This window comes from Cornus florida, unplaced genomic scaffold (assembly GCF_030987335.1).
Source record: "Cornus florida cultivar Cherokee Brave unplaced genomic scaffold, ASM3098733v1 CherokeeBrave_3.0.0_Hap2_Chr08, whole genome shotgun sequence".
Classification (NCBI taxonomy): Eukaryota; Viridiplantae; Streptophyta; class Magnoliopsida; order Cornales; family Cornaceae; genus Cornus; species Cornus florida.
In genome coordinates, this window is record NW_026775578.1 from 69,590,843 (window position 1) to 69,608,916 (window position 18,074).

General features: G+C 37.2%; 1 protein-coding gene across 1 annotated transcript; it reads right to left on the reverse strand.

The window, feature by feature from the left end:
• Positions 1-1,370: 1,370 nt before the first annotated feature.
• LOC132271967 (G-type lectin S-receptor-like serine/threonine-protein kinase LECRK3) lies at positions 1,371-4,964 on the reverse strand. The gene has a single exon (XM_059773478.1). It carries the CDS (start codon positions 3,870-3,872, stop codon positions 1,509-1,511), a length of 2,364 nt encoding a protein of 787 aa, XP_059629461.1. The 5' UTR covers positions 3,873-4,964; the 3' UTR covers positions 1,371-1,508.
• Between the last annotated feature and the right edge of the window lie 13,110 nt (positions 4,965-18,074).

Here is an 18,074-nt window from a genome sequence, read left to right on the forward strand (position 1 = left end):
TATAAATAACTTGATCTTTTCTTTGGTTTTGATTTTACAAATGTCCTTCCACACAACATTAAATGCATGAGTGGTACTATTACTAGGATCAGTGAAAGATACTTGTGATCTTTTTAAAATTTTTAAAGCCAAAAAATAGGCACTTCGGACACTAAACTTACCATTACCAGACGGGGCCAGATTTTACTGTTAATTCCTCCCTGTTCTTGAAGGGGAATTTTAAGAATTAAATCACTATCTCTTTTGTTAAAAATGCTTCTAATCAAATCGACCTTCCACCGTTTTGAGCCACCATCAATGAGTTCAGCAACATGAGAAAATTGATTATCAGGAAGGTTTGATGTAATACGAGGATTGATAGGATCTGGTAGCCATGGGTCAGTTCTGTACTTAACTTTTGATCCATCCACAATACGCCATTGCCATCCCTGATCAATCACAAGCTTTGCAGCCGAGATTCCCTTCCACACCCAAGAGGCCGAGTTGCTACATTTGGACTGAAGGAAAGAGTGGTCTGGGAAGTATTTTTGCTTGAAAATATTGAACAATAAAGAATTGTCACCCACCTCCATCCGCCAAGCTAATTTAGCGAGAAGAGCATAGTTCAAAGCCCCACGTCCCTGAATCCGACACCTCCACTCTCCTTGAAAATATTAAAAAAGTGTTTTCATCATTGTAATTCTTAGAGTTTTTATTATAAAACTAAAAGATATTAAATCGCTTCCTTTGAAAATAAAAAAGAACAAGGCATCACATTTAATTTATTGTTCAGTTTCAGTTTAGGCCGCGAAGGGCGCTAACCGGAACGCCATGGAGGGGGCAACCGGCGGGAAGAGGCAAGGTGGGCAAACGTGATTGGCGACATTCTGCAGAATAGAGGCCCTGAAATGGCTCCGAATCTATTACAATGTCTGTCAGACGACACCTTCGGGAGAATCACCTCCTTCGGACTCTACAATCTCTCGGGGAAGTCCATCTACATCTTGAGCATTTTAAAGATGCCCTGATTTATCTGGTTATGAGTCTAATTATCAAGTGTAGGAAAAAATATATATATCTATTGAAGTTCTAGTTGTTGATTTTTGGAGGAAAAAAAAAATGTAAAATTCAATTCTATTACGACTCAAAACTGTGATTTCTTTTGTTTTACTGCATATTTTAGCAATCCAATAGAGAACTAGTTGTGATTTCATGCACCCATTTCAAGTTTACTTGGAAATTTTATTTTATTTAGGCTCAGTGTACAATATTATTTTCAAAAACGTTGCAGGACAGAAACTCTATTTAATGAGTTCGAGTATTTTGACAGGGTCGAGAGCAATGATGGAGTATTTGCTGATTTTGTAAACACTTCTGGTTCTCTATGTTCATTTAGAGATAAGAAACTATACCTTTGATTTTTCTAATCAATAATCTTAATTCGAATTTATTACAATTTTGGGTCATAGACAAACTAATGCAACAAAAATTTGATCAACGGAAAACAAAGAGAAACTAACAAAAGAAAACTACATGGTACTTAAAAAGGAAGTAGGATTGGGAGGTACTGGGATGTCTACAGTTCCTTCCAGCATCAATAAAACTTTCTTCATTGAAGGGCGGAGCGATGGCTCATCTTGGATGCACCAGAGACCTACTTTAACCATTCTCTCCAGTTTCCGCTTGTCAACCTGCTCATCACACAAAAGTTTACTCATCTCACCAGCTTCGAAACAATCGTAAACCCATTCTTCAAGAACGGCTTCATCATCTGAAAGGCTCCAATTCACACTCCTCCTGCAACATATGATCTCTAATAATACAATTCCAAAGCTGAAAACATCTGCTTTAACTGTCACAGGCAGTTTACGATGCCACTCAGGAGCAACATAACCCCTCGTTCCTCTGATCCCGGTAAAGGTCCTAGTCTGGTCAGGCTTTAGGAGCTTTGCCAATCCAAAGTCGGAAATTTTGGCATGCCCGTGCTCATCCATGAGTATGTTTTGAGGTTTGATGTCACAATGGATGATCTGCGTTTCACACTCTTCGTGCAGATAAAGAATGCCTCTGGCAATGTCTAGAGCAAGTCTGATTCTTTCATCCCAACTCGGCCGATTTTCAGGCGCGAAGAGTATATCTGCAAGTGACCCATTGCTCATGTATTCATATACCAAAAGCCTGTTAGGCCCATCATGGCAGTAACCAAGCAGGCGGACTAGATTCCGGTGATGGGTTTTCCCTATTACTTTCATCTCAGTTCGAAATTCCCTTTCCCCTTCTTCTAACACTTTCTCGAGTCTCTTCACAGCCACCATTTTCTGACCTGACAACAGAGCACCTTTATAGACCTTCCCAAAAGATCCGCTACCCAACTCTTCCTCGAAGCCATTTGTTACTTGCTCTAGTTCTGCATAAGTGAATGCTCTGGGACCAACATCCTCACCGAATTCAACATTCCCCTTCTCAGAGATCATCTTATATGCCCACACACGATTTCTATATATAAGTATTCCAGAAATCACTAACACAACAAAGGCCAAAGCAACAAGTAAAATACCGACGATCAGAATGTCCAACCTTAGGTCTTTCTTGGTTTCTTTATGCTTGTCAACTGGGACTCCATTGATGATGTGTTTAGATGTTCCCACCTTGATGAAAGCAAGTGTTGAGTCACCAGTCAGCAATCTTCTTCCATATCTCATAGGAAGCCTCTGCTTTTTGCACTCTGTGCCCGAGTATAGTGCAGCCTCACAGTTACAATCCTCCAAACAGGCCTTTTTACAATCTTCTGCGGTTGGGACTGACGAGAACACCGAGTATGAATTGTGTTCCCACGAGGTGCTACGTAATGGCGTCATCTCATACTCGACATTCGCTTCATTGTCTTTGCAACTTGGTGCTGTGAAATTCCTCTCGCAGCCTGAACTCCACTTGCCCGGGTCAACAAAATCGAATCCGGGAAGACATCTACAATCAGCTACCTCATCCATTGTAGTACAAAACCCATTAAGGCCACATAGACCTTTAGGATCACACTTGTCTTTGGAAGATTCCCATGGAACTGACCAGTTGCCTTTCTGATCCAAGCTGTGTGAATAAAGCCGGAATATACCATCCACATCAATTCTCATCAGATACATCATTCCTTTTTTAGGATATCCTCCTGTTGTTAGGTTTTTTAGGACGGAACTTGAGTTTAGCAAGTAGAGATAACCATCATCATCAAGATTGAGGGTCACGTTGCTTCCTGCTCCCATAGTGCCAGACCCCCAGTAAGAGTAAGGGAATGTGTTCGGAGTATCAACTGGGTACTGCACAAGATGTCCGTCCGTTTGCATCGCGAGACGAAATATCCCCTTGGAGTGGTCAGTGTCCGAAGCACTAGAGAACAATTCTGCCCCATTTGAGAGGCGCTGACTGGGCAAAAGTGTGTCGGTTGGGTGCTCAAAGCTCTGCCATATGATCTGCTGATCGGAGTTATAGAGGACAAAATTGCCAGAATCAAGCATGGAAGCGTTTGAAGCAGGTTGGTCAAGGGTTGCTATATACATGTCTTGGCCTTGTGTTGGCCGCAAGAGTAATTGTCCATCGCCAGAGAATAGCAAAGTGGTATTGCTGGGGACTACCCGCCGAGGGTCGTCTCTGTTGGCTGTCCAGACGACAGTCGACGACATCTTTTCAGGAAATCCACCAGCAAGAAATATGCCAACAGCATAGCCATCGGCTTCCTTATAGAAGCCGAAGGCGTATAGACCGGAACGGGATAGCCAAGAGGAGGACTTGGTACTGGTGGGTGTTAGTGAAGAACCTAAGCTTATATTGGAATGTGTTTGTTGTGCTGATGGTGTATGCAAAGTAGAGAGAAGAAGAAAGAAAAATATAGCAATTACCATCTTCTCTTTTCTGTTTCTTCTGTGTTCTCTCCTCCTCCAGCTAATTATTGTAGGTAACTTGCGGTTTTAACTTCAAATGAATCCTTGGTCTATTTTAGTGGAATGAAAAGTCTATGAAGAAAAGTCCATAAAGAAACTTATCTAGTCCTATGATTTATAAATCTTCCAACAAGCTTGCATAGTGCGCGCAATCCGTGGAAGACTCTCTCTAATAGTGTGAACCCAAGTCGTCTTTTTATTTATTTTTTTCTAACGAGTCTCGTTCTAGTTATAAATTATGACCACAGAATTCAACTCATACGATCTGCAGTTCAGGAAATACCTATGATGAAGTGTAGCAAGTTTGAACATTCTACAATGGACTAAGATCAACTATGGGAAATTTGAACAACTAAACTTATATAAGTATGCATTTGAAGTACTCAAAAGGAGCGTTGACATGATCGAAGGGTTCTGTATATAGATGTGTTTACAGGTGTGTAAATAAATATGCGCACACAACTATATATATATATATATATATATATATATATATAATGTCTACAGCATACCTGCATTTATTATTATTTTTTTTTATTTTTTTTCATAATTGTGATTCTATAAACCAACAGGAAAATATGTACAAATTCACAAAGGGCATACCCTCATAATAGAAAAACACCTAAGAAAACTTGAAGACAGACATTCAAGCTAAACAAACAAATAGAAAAAGCTTAAGGACCTGTGGAAAAAACCACTACCTTAGCAGAAACAAAAATAGAAAAACACCCCAAGCACTTAGATAGCAAGATCTGAAAGAGAAAGGGGGATATTGTGAATATCCAACACTTCTAGTAGTAAATTCCTTGCCACATCTTTCGAGTCAGTGGCAGATCCATAGATTCTAGTATTTCTTTCATGCCATCATATATGTGTGTGTGTATATATATCTATATATATATATATAAACATTCCATATATTGTTTGGACATATGATCTCTAATCATATATCTTGGATTTTTTATTTTATTTTTAATCCTGGCAGTTCAGTAGTATATTTCGTAAACCATCAATGTTGTAGTTATTGTACATGCACCAAGTTGTTACCTGTTGAGAAAGACCAAATCACAGCCACAAGCTAAACTTTATGTGATTTCCTTTCTTAAAGAAAAGACTTATTGCTTCATCCGGCCCCTTCTAGCTTAGATATTTAATGCAGATTTCATTGGTGAAAGTAAAAGTCATCCTTATGTCAACAAGAAATTTCTGCACTGAATTGAAAGTACGTCACACGCATCAGAAGAAAACCATCCTTCAAAAACACTGAATTTTATTACAAAAATTATTATTACGAAATATGAATTTGAATAACCTTTACAAGTTCGGATGAATTCTGTAATCATTACAAGAGAGTATTTTTTATAAAAGTAATTTTATAGTATTTAAGATGACTATGGTGTAACTATAAAATAATGATTGTGGTGGATTTCACACACTCTCCTCTCCTCATGGGTGTGGCAAGATTCGTAATTGTAACATTATGTTTGTAGAAATTCGTAATTGTAACATTATGCTTGTAGAAAGACCAGATCACAGCCAAAAGCTTTATTGCTTCACCTGTTCCTAATTTCTTGGTATAAATTTTATGTGGTGTTCATCAATGGAAGTGAAGTCCACATGGCGACGAAGAAATTGGTGTGCCCTGAATGGAAAGGCAGTGGCATTTTAATGGGAAAGTGGTTGGCGCCTTGTTATGTGGGTGGTTGACCCTGGGTCACAAAATATCAGTACAGACTGCCAATCGTGACCCACCAGTGGGGTGTCCTACACTGGAATTCACTACCCTAAGAATATCATGACAAAATGGTGATACATCTCATTCACTACCGATGGTACCGGTTTGCCCAGGTGATACATCTCATTCACTACCGATGGTACCATCGGTTTGCCGTGTTGTTGGCTATTTTTTTGTACGTAATTTGTATCGATCAAATATTTATTCTAAATATTTTATTTTTTTATTTTTGAATAAAAAATAAAAAATCTAAAATTCCGTTAAAAGGTATTTTGACATTTTATAAAAAAAAAATGAAAAATTGTCAAAATTGATGATTAGAAGACAATTTGTTATAAAATTTTAAAATACATGAATTTATATACACTAGAAAAATAAAAATAAAAATTCCACCTTTACCCAATTAATGAATGATAATTTTTTCCTTGCATTAAATTTATATATAAAAGAAAAAAATTTACAATATAAGGAAAATTTAAAACAAAGTAATACCTATTAGTCTTGGAGAAAGATTTTAGAACGTATTTGTTTTTTAACTAAGAAAGTAAGAATTGGTTTTGAGGTATTAGAACCTCCGTGGGAATGACCATCCAGAGAAACGGAGGTAATCGAAAAAGGGGCACATAGGCTGGAAACACTTGCCGGGAGGCGAATCAGCAGGCCATGGAATGCAACCTATCTGAAAAGATACTACCAGTAAGTGGGTGCTATCGACCAGTTCTTATTTATTATTTATCTATCCTCTCCTGAATGTGTAAGTCAATCGAATGACAAATGGTCAGAGCTATTGAATAGAAACGTTGTTGAATTTTTTTCTAAAACTGCATGTAATAGGCTAAAGAAATAAGTGGCAAGTGCCATTACTAGTCGACCACCAAACATTATGATCGAATTAGTGGCAAGTGACATACTTAGTTGATCGCCAAACACTCGTAAAATTTTACAAAAGAAATAAGTGGCAAGTGGCACTACTAGCCGATCGCCAAATATTATGATCAAGTTAGTGGCAAGTGGTACACTTAGCCAATTGGCAAACACTGGTAAAATTTTACAAAAGAAATAAGTGGTAAGTGGCACTACTAACTGATCGCCGAACATTATGATCAAGTTAGTGGCAAGTGCCACGCTTAGCTAATAGCCAAACACTTGTAAAATTTTACAAAAGAAATAAGTGGCAAGTGACATTTCTCGTCGGCCGCCAAACATTATACTCAAGTTAGTGGTAACACTACAACAGTTATGGCTTTCACCAGCGCTCAAAAATGCTGGTGAAAGTTCAAAAAAATAAGGAACAACAAGTTACGATATCATTTAGTTATCAACTTGAAATGAAATGCAAAATCAAACAAGGTGGATACTCGGACATCACACCGGATCATAACGACAACGTGGTTTACCCTAGCAATGGCCTGTAAAATAAAAGGAAAACTTGCAAAAAAGAAGAAGTCAGTGCCGGTATAAAGAATTAAAGCACAGTTGATAGAATCATGTATGTTAAATAAGATAGACAAAACAGATAAGGAACATGTCACTTGTAGCCTTAACTGTCAAAACGTGTATTTTTTATTCCATTTATGTAATGTGTACTTCAGTACACTTTTATTGAAAAACTTCGTCTTGGTTTGATTTGTACCCAATTTTCAACATTGGTTTGAAAACAGTTATATAACCATCCAACTTGCCACGTAAATGAAATTTTGCTTTATGTTTGTTAAATAACTACAGTTCCTCCCGTCACTGATGCAACATGGCAATCACTTGTAAAATAACATTTTCCCTAACCATTTCATAACAAAAAGGAGTTGCTTAACCAAGATGCCACAATAAATTGCCTTCACCAGCGCTTTTTCAAAAGCGCTAGGAAAGACCCTTTACCAGCTCTTTTGCAAAAGCTCTGGTATAGGGTCTTTACCAGCGCTTTTGAATAAGCACTGGTATAGGGTCTTTACCAGCGCTCTTTGAATGAGCGCTGGTATAAACCCCAATTTTAATTTTTTTTTTTTTTTTTTTTTTTGGGTATAGATTCTTTTACCAGCGCTCTTCGAAAGAGTGCTAGTATAGACCTTGTTTTTTTATTTATTTTTATTTTTATTTTTTGGGGCTGCCTAGCCTTCTATCTTTATGCCTATAAAGTAGGCTTTGTCACGATCAAATTGGGCATGAAAAGAATTTTTCTACATTATACAAGTTGCACAGGAGAAACAAAACTATCCCTTTAATGTGAAGAGATGAGGAAGAAGTATCATTAACAAGTGAAAAGCTGTGTCATAAACATGATCTTGATAGGAAAACACAAGCAATCAAAACTAGGTCAATTACACAACCATATGAGCTTCAACTGTATTTGGCGAGGGACGGTTCTATCAACAGTTTCCTCGCAACATATATAGAGAGAGAACTTCAAATGATTCCACTGGATTCATAGAAATATGAATCATTAATTTCTTCAAAACTTTACCATTCTTTAAAAAATACTCTGCTATTTTCAGCTCTTCTTCAAATCCATCAAATATTTTGATTTCGATTGCCTTGAGATGAAACAACAAACAAGAAGGTACATCCTGAGGTGGATCCCAATTATCATTGTCGTGTTTATAAGGTAAAGATCCCTAGCAAGAAAGAAAATATAAATTAACTTAACAAGCATTTGCTCACTCAAATAATTTTCCCCACAAATCAAAGTCGTTAAATCAAATTATTTAGTACACCTCGCAGATTACCTCAAAAACAAGACTTTCCAATTGTGGTGAGCTTTCAAGCAACCTCAATAGCAATTCCCGTCGATCAAAACGACCAAGCTTCAAAAAAGTCACACAACTAAACCTTGGCACCACGGTTAAAAAAGTAAAACAATCAATTGAACTCCAAAAAAGAACAGAAATGATATATCAAATTAGTAAAACAGATGCACAAGGTCAGTACATTTGGCAATAAAAGAGAATCACCAATAATAAGAAAGAGTTAAGCAAGCAAACGTGTATGGGAAAATGAGAAAAATGAAGCTGCTTAACTTTAGATATTCCTTCAACAAGTTCTCACATAATTATCTTGAACAGAGCTATCGTATAATCCAACTTTCGCCGTGACAAGAGCATTAAGTTGTTCATTGAATAGCCTTCTGCTACATAGTTAACGTGCTCATGGTGTTGAAGATTTGGGGTATTAAGCACAATCTTGTGCTTCTAAGAAAAGGTATTGATACTACATATTATATCATTTATAATCAAACTCTTGAGAGCAGGAGCAAAAATGTTAAAAGCACCAATATTAGACCAAGAACAGGAAAACATAAACAACATTTCAAGCATAGGGCGGCTAGGAAAGAGCCTATTAATGGAGTCCTCATCCAAACAATTTATAAAGGTAAGACATAGGATTTTAAGGTTCTGTAGACAAACTGAAGTAGGGACATTTAGGATGAAAAAACCATGCAGTTCAATTACCACCAGACTTTTACAATTACATCATTTGAAATATTAACAAAATCAAAACTATCAGGACTAGAGTTGGAATAACATATGATCCAAGTTATCCCAATGTTGGCATGAACTAATGGTGGGCTGTGATGGTAAATCTCCAGAGTCAATAATAATAATAAATATTAAATTAATACAATAAAAAGAAAGGTAATCTACAGCATGTATGCAACAAATATTTTTTGTAACTGATTCTTTTTATCAATTTATTTCCAAAAAGCTAATAATTACATTCTAAAAAAAAATGTAATGAGAAGTTACAAGTAATTCAAGGGCAGCATTGGTTTTTCAATAGATTGCACTCACTTAGCAACAATACACACTTAAAAGACAAACTCAGAGTAAGAAAAGATTGTTAAAAAATGTAATCAAGTTCTCACTCTACAATAATGAAGAATTTATAACTGAAGCACTAATATGCGTTGCACTACTTAAACAACAATCTCAATCTTGTAATTTTTTGTTAATAAATAGCCACTCAGCCATTAAAACTTAAACAATTCCACTCATATATATAACATAGAGAGAGCTAAAAAAAAAAAAGGAAGAATGAAGAATTAAAGTATAAACCCCGAGACAAGTAATGCTGAACGTTTTGGGCGAAGCATCCACCAGGAACACCACCAGCTCTTTGCTAGACTCTCTTGCCTATATATATATATATATATATATATATATATATATATATGTATATTCAACACTCATTTATTAATTTAGAATAGGATAAAAATAAAAATAAAAACCAAATCGAATATTTGCACAAGAACTCGGAGAAAGGGAATAAACATAAATTAACCAAATAAATAAATAAATGTGCAGAAAAAGGATATGTACTAAGAAAAAGAGGCATGATGGAATTCATTTTCTAGGTCATCATCGTTGTCTTTGAATATGTTCTCTGGATCCAAGTCTATGACGACTGCAATCAATGTTGGTCTCTGACTTTCCTCCAAAATCCACTTCTTCGAAACCCTTTCCTAGTAGGCACCCTCTTCAAAAATTGAAATCCCTAACCTATTAGTAGGCATCCTCTTCAAAAATTGAACTCCTCTGCCCAACTCTAACATCAAAATCGCATAGATGAGTCATGTATTTTGAAAAAAAAAACCAATTAGGAACGGGCGATAGAAACGGAAAGATATGGGTTTTGATTTTTTGAAAAATCTGGCATATCAGATATGGGTTTTGATTAGATAAATATAGAAAACCATTAAAAATCTTACATCAAAAAGGGACTGTGATGCATACCATTTAAGAGAAAAAATTACAGAGCTTGATGATCGGTTGATCAACTATACATCAACCTTCGCAATAGCACGAATCATTGTAAAATAGGGCTATTGGTCGGGTAAGTCGAACCACTGGGACTGCGCTAGTCTGAAGCAACCTAAATGTCTAGAATTATTCTTAGGATGATGAGGTGTAATAAGGAGTTGTTGATTGGTTTGTCACTAAGCTAGTAATTGAAGTGTGCATAAAACAAGAATGCTAGTAAATGTAAAGGAAGGAGATCTAGGTAGAGAGGGCTAGGGAAGTGAATCCACTACCTATCCATAAGCATGTTAATACATGATTTACTTGGGGAATAATATATACACATAACCATGAAATGCAACAACATAAAATTGCTACATTACCTTCAAGAATTTTTATGAAATCAATAGGCAAGAATAACTTATCAAAGTATTGCATGTTTTGGTTACCTAAACTAGGTTGCAACCTTAGACATACTCACTAAGCATAGAGTTATCAAGCCCTTAATCACATAGTAGAAGCACATGACATTAGGAATCAAGAATAATCTATCAAAAGAGAACCCTAAGCTATAGACTATCAAATTTCCCAAGCATCATGCCAATAAAAACATTTCCATAAACTCATCTTCATTGTCACTATGAAAATGGAAGCAAAATAATCATAAGAGGAAACAATCTTAAGACAAGATCTTAAACTCAAAATGATCATTAAAAGACATTGAAGCTCTTCACATCAAATAAAGCTCTAGTTCATGGAAAGGTCATATATATACATTACATCCCCAAATGTAAATAAAAAACAAGACATGCTTACAAGAAAGAGGTTCATCACCTCCCTAGAAGGGAGTTAGTTACCCATTGCCAAGCTAGAAGAAGGAAGAAGCTCCATCTTCATGGCCATTTTCGTGCAACCTCCTTGGAGCTTCAAGAACACCTTTCTTGCTCTCTTCTCTCTCCTCTAATCTTGTAGAAATGAAGCTTATGAAATGTGTGGCTCTTATCCCTCTTATCTACCACCAAACTAGGCTCTCTCTCTCCTCCAAAAACATCCCCAACCACCTCATAAAAGAGGGCCATCCAAAATTGGAAATTTCAGAGCACAAGTGGGCTGTCTCGTGGAGCAAACTGCCCAAATTTCGAGTGCTCGAAATAGGGCCTCGAGCACTCAAATTTAGTGTAAAAAGCTTCATGCTTCACTTGCTCTGCCCAGACCTACTTTGATGAAATGGCCATAACTTTGCGCTCCGAACTCCGAATGACAAACTGTTTAAAGATTTGGAGAGCTGATTCAGAGCTTTAAAAACTTCATGTTTTGATGAAGACCCAAATCTCAAGTCTGGTTGGTCGAAAATGGGGAGAAAGGCAGTACTTCATTGCTGCCAGGCAGTTCTGCGCACCTCTGGTAACAGGGCCATAACTCTCTGCTCCGAGCTCCGAATGATGAACCGTTTGAAGATTTAGAAAGCTAATTCAGGGATCTAAATCTTTTATGTTATGATGGGAGTCCAGTTCTCGAGCTTTCTGGGTCAAAATGGCGAGCAAAGTCCTTACTCCACTGCTGATCTCGTGAAGCAATCTGCCCTAATTTCGAGCACTCGAAATAAGGCCTCGAGCACTCGAAAATTGGCCAGAATGCCCTATGCTTGGTTTGCTCCGCCCGGACCTACTTTGCTAAAACGGCCATAACTTTGTGCTCTGAACTCCAAATGATGAACCATTTGAAGATTTGGAAAGCTAATTCAGAGTTCTAAATATGCCATTTTATAATGAAAATCCAGTTCTCGAGTTTGCAAGGTCGAAAATGGCCACAAAAGTCAGGTTCCACTGCTGCCAGAAATTCAGCCTTGTGCCTTTTGATGGCCAAAACTCCACAAAGCCTTGATTTTGCTCCTTTTTTGGCAAATGGACCTGAAAATATATACATACACACAAATGAAGATAATCTACTTAAATTAACATACAACGGACTTTACTAATGCGATTTAGGGCGCTTGAATATACAATATTCGGCGCTTATCACTTGATTAGTTGATTTAGAAAAAAAATTAAAACAAAACCCATATATACAAGTTAGCAGTTGCAGAAAGAGAGGGGGGCAAGCTTGAGAGTTGAGAGACAGTGGCTGAAGCTTGCGAACGGTGAACCTGATCTGGAACAGCGGGCGATGGAAACGGAAAGATACGGATTTTGATTTTCTTCAAATTTTTTTTCCCTTTAGAACCCAAAACCTAGAAGACACAATACCAAAGACCCAGCTGAAATTATAAAATATTATCCAATAAAAATTTACCATTTTCTACCAAAAGCTCACATTTTAGATGTATATGAACACATATATGTGTCTATATATTTGATAATGATGATAATAAGGGTGAAGGACCAGACCAAGAGGTGTACCTGACTGGCAATGTGACGACCTTGGTTTTTAGGCCAGTGTGTCCTGTGATGAATCGAAGATTGACCCGATAACGGATCCAATATGCGGAAGCGAAAACAGAAAATAAGACTCTAAGAAGTCAAAGTGACCTTCCATGAGGTCGTGGAACTCAACAAGAACTGATGCGGAAGCAAAAGATCGAAAATATGACAAATAAGCCCCCAGGGGCAAAATAGTTATTTCTAAAAATTGTAGATTCGGGTGCCACCGAGCATACCGCTGGAAGGACAACAAAAAACTAATCAAGATGGACTCAAGAATCGCATGATTCGGAGTCCGGACGAAGGAAAACCGGCATGACGACGAAAAACGGACACTTAAAGCTTTAAGGGCAAACTGGTAATTATCCAGAAATATCCGGGTGTAACCGAGCACACCGTTGGATAGATGATAAAAAATTAATCAAGTTCAAAAAAAAAATTCACTTGAATCGGAGTCCAGACGAAGGAGAAAAGCCCAAAAGAAGAATTGACGTCATGACAGCCCAACGAGGGGCCATGACAGCCCCATGCGCCCGCCCATGCGCGCGCCCATGCACGCCGCGTTCGCGCTGGGTGCACCATGGCTGGCAACAGCCCATAAAGTGGTTGTGTGGTTTTTTTTCAGAAAATTCCAGAACAGAGGCTGAATTTGGAGGCCTAGATGAATTTTTTTTTGCAAAAACACAAAGAAGAAACTTCCCTCAAAATTGAGTTTTTTACGTGACTCGCGAGAGAATTCAAAAAAAAACTCATTACAAAATGGCCAAAATTCCCTCCCAAGAATCTGGTCAAAAGAGCTAAAAAGCTGCTAAAATGAAACTGGAAGCTGAAACTTCACAAGGGGGTTCCGGTACCAAGACGATGTTTTCTGGAAAAACACAAAGAAAAAACCCCCCCTAAAATCACGTTTTCTAAGCGACCATATTGAAAGAAGAAAATAAAACTGATGTAAAAAGTCTATAATGCCCCTAGAACAGATTATGCAACAAAATTGAAAAATGGTTCCATAAGAAGCTCAAATCACAAAGGAAAGGGTTTTTCCCAGAAACGATCATGCACGCAGACGTAAATGGTGATTTTGAGCGCACAGGAATGGTCCGCGGCTCCCGGAAATGGCCGAGTCAAAATCCAACCCCCCAACGACCAAAAAGGCGAAAATGAACTTGAAATTGAAAATATGGAAACCAAAATTGACAAATGATTTCAAATTACCATTTGGCCCTTGGCCACACTTCAAACATGATTAATGAGACCCTACAAAAGAATAAAAATGAAATTCTCACACCCGATGCAAAAGTTATGACACAATGTCTAAGCATTTTTCAACATTTTCATATTAAGCCTTGAAAACGAAAGTGCATAGAAAGCAAGATACATGTCATTGGCTTCCGGTCTCATCTCATACATGTCAAATACATTGTAAAAAGTATACTTATGTACACATTACAAAAATAGAATCAATTTTACACATTTTGACATATAAAGCTATAAATGGCATTTCAAGCCAACATTTACAAGAAATGAGAACTTCAAGTTTACAAATCATCCAAGTATGATGTGAATCCCGAATCTTGATCCCAGTACCTGAAAAATGTCCCTACTACGTGGGTGAGTAACATAAAGCTACTCGTAGGAGATGAACATGCATCGACCTAGCATTTTACAATTCTATCACCTTAAGGTGAAACATGTTAGAAGGGCTCATGCCACCTAACGTCTATGTCAAAGTGAGACTCAGGGATCATCCTAAGCTACTCATGCAATTGAAATGAACTACGGCATACAAGTATACATGCTCAAGTACACTAAACCATATTAAAACATGATACACGACATTCAAGTACACATGCTCACAAGTATACTAAATCATGTTAAACAGGATAAGCAATATCTAGCATACATACACAAGTATAAGATATATGTATAGAGTACTCATAAATCAAGTATACAAACACAAGTATACTAAGCTAAACACATACCCACAAGACAAGTATACATGGCATAAGTATACAAAAATGAAATCCGCACACACAAGACAAGCATACTAAGCGTAAATACACTAGATAGAGTTTAGATACACCAATAAGGATACAAGTTCAAGTATACAGTTTCAAGTATACTAAATGAGATTAAAATACATAGGCAAGCACCAATTCTCAAGTTACAAGTAATCCATGATTAACCACTTGAAATTGAATGCGAAATCAAAGTAGAAAGATTAGGACATGTGGTCACTAGACCAAACAAGTGTTTCCGGGTAATTACGACCCACAAGGCACTACCTAGTGCACACATGCATAAGTTATTCCGGGCAATTACGACCCACAGGGTACTACCTAGTGTGCATTTATGACTTAGAAGACTCTTGTCTCCGTACTAGAGCCAAACCCTAACCATCACGTGATATATGTCCTTACAAGCTTTCCAAAATCAATAAGTCCAAAACTTATACAAAAATCAATAAGTTAGACCAAACTTATACCAAATCCACTAATGCATAAAACCATCTTCCATGCACAAATAAGGTTGAATTCACACAAACCATGTCCTATAATTCAAGTCTAGATAGCATATGACATGTCAAGGCTCCAATATGCAATTTATACACCAAAACAAGAATATTTTACAACAATTGAACCACATTACCACACTAAGCCACAAGTACTAAATATGTCCCAATTTAGTAACTAGCTTCCAAGGTAAACAATTGTACTATTCTAACAAGCAATACACCTACACAAGATATATCTAAATAAGCTATGTAAGTTAATGATATTCTATATCATGCTAAGTCCAATTACCATTTCAAGAGATCTCAAGTACTAATTTTACATCAAATTAGTAACATGCCCACAAGGTGATTAAATAGACTACATTTCAAGTGATTATCAACCTATTACCTCCAATATCAATTTAAGTGACCAACACACTTAAAATAAAATTAATTAATCTCATTAATTAATTTTTCTCTAGATTTTCAAACATATCCAAATGTTCTCAATTTAATATATGCTAACTCACCAAGGCTTACTTTAATATCACATTACAAGTTGGTTTCATGCTTGATACAACTATGCGAATTAATCTTTCACAAAAGATAAATATTAAATGAGTTTTGTAATTCTTACTCAAATGCTCCAAATTTAATATATGTTACACAACTCACCAAGGCCTAATTTATTAGCATGCCACAATTTAATTCTAAACTATATATCATCATTAAAATTAAATCCTAAACAAAGAAAATAAATAAATTAAATTCTAAAAACTTGAACAAGGCATGCTCACAAGTTGTATATGCTTATAAAACAATCAATACAATAATAATATAAACCTAAGACATACCCTACCTTAATTTGCAATGAAAATCTCAAAAGCCCGCCGAAAAAAAAGTGCTCCGAATCCGACGATACCGAAGGGTTTTGTCGGGGACAACACGATCTACATGAACCCACAAGAAGCCCCATCAAAATCACAACTTGACTTCAAACCCGAACTCAAAATTTGGCCAAAAACAGGTTCTAATAAGGGTGAAAGAAGCGCGTAGTCAACACGAACACAAAACGCAAAGGCCCTACTATGTTCTGACAAAGAAATGAAGTTCAAATGAGGAGAGAGAAGGTGGCAGCCTCCCTTGGGCTGCCATGGAAGCTTCAAGTCGTGCAAGAGAGTGGGGAAGATGAAAAAATAAAATATCTCATCCCCCTTTTATAGAAATCTCAAAAAGTGCTCCGAACGGGCCCCACCGGGTCCGAAAAAGTGAAATTTGAGTATACGCGCTCAAATGATGAAACTCTGTGAACAAAAAGATTCAAAATGAGAAAATAAGAATAACAGAAGAAACGGTGTCAAAAATCGAGTCCCGAACAGAAAGTTATGCCCCAAACAAGTTTGACACAAACTAGGACTAGAAACCCTGAAACTGAAAAACATCAACCAGAAGGGATTTCAAAGAGTTTATGACTCAACGAAAAGTGAAAATGAATCCCGTACAAGGATCCAGGCTCAAAATAAGATAATTTGCAACAACTTTCATTAATTGCATAATGGCCCCCACAAGAAGGGTTAATTGCAAAACTGCCCCGGAATGAAAATATCTTTTTCTTAGATACCTCAGAAATAAATATCTTCAAAAGATATTTATGAAAAATACCCCAAGAAAAGAAATTAATTTCAAAGAATTATGCATCCATGCTCCTATGGACACCGGGAGCAACCAGAGTACTTTCCTACAAAAGTAAATATACGTATTTCGTGGAAACCACTCACGATAAAGATACATGAAGTCAAAAACTAACTCCGAGCACAAGAAGTGAGGTTTTGCCAACAAAGTGACAAATGGGGAAAAGACGAAATAGGGAAAAGGACGAAATAGGAATAAGGACAAAAAAGTGAATAGTGTCGAAAAACAAAAATTGTGGAAATGACTCGATCTTCGAAGGAAGTTGTCAATCCAAAGGATAGAGTCTCAGAAACCATTTCCGAGCACTCGAGACGACACTAAGCGACGAGAAACCGAACTTAGAAAAGGAATTTCAACGAAAAAAATTCATCCGTAAAATTCTAAGGAAAAAGGAAAGGAAGGAAATGACCGGGTCATTACAGGCGATTTTGCCAGTGACTCGTCGGAGAAGTGGAAGAGCTTTACTTGCAACGCAGACCAACTTCGAATCGACTACAGAGTTGAGACCGATAATATAGATGGAGGCGATTGGGGAGTTGCATAGAGAGGGGGGGGGGGGGAGTTTAGAATTGAGAATGAGATTAGAGATGTTAAGAGCGAACATAGAGATGGAGGCGATTGGGGAGTTGCACAGAGAGGGGGGGGCAAGTTCAGAGTTAGAGACCGAGAATAGAAATGGAGGCGATTGGGGAGGCTGAAAGAAACCTAGGGCTCAGATGAGTGAGATTGGTAAAGATAGAAATAAATGGTAAATTAAGGAAATAAAAAAGTGAAATAATATTAAAGTGGCAAGTTTTCCCGCACTAAATTTTACACTTACCAGCGCTTTTAAAGAGGGCGCTGGTATAAACATACCTATCCCAGCGCTTTTTATTTGAGCGCTGGTATAAACATACCTAACCCGGTGCTTTTTATTCGAGTGCGGGTATAAACATACCTAACCCAGCGCGTTTTCCCCAAGCGATGGTATAAACATACCTATACTAGCGCTTCTATAAAAGCGCTAGTAATTAGTACACAACACCAGCGCTTTTTAAAAAAGCGCTGGTAAAAGCTTAATATGTTGTAGTGTAAGTGGCACACTTAAGGCTTGTT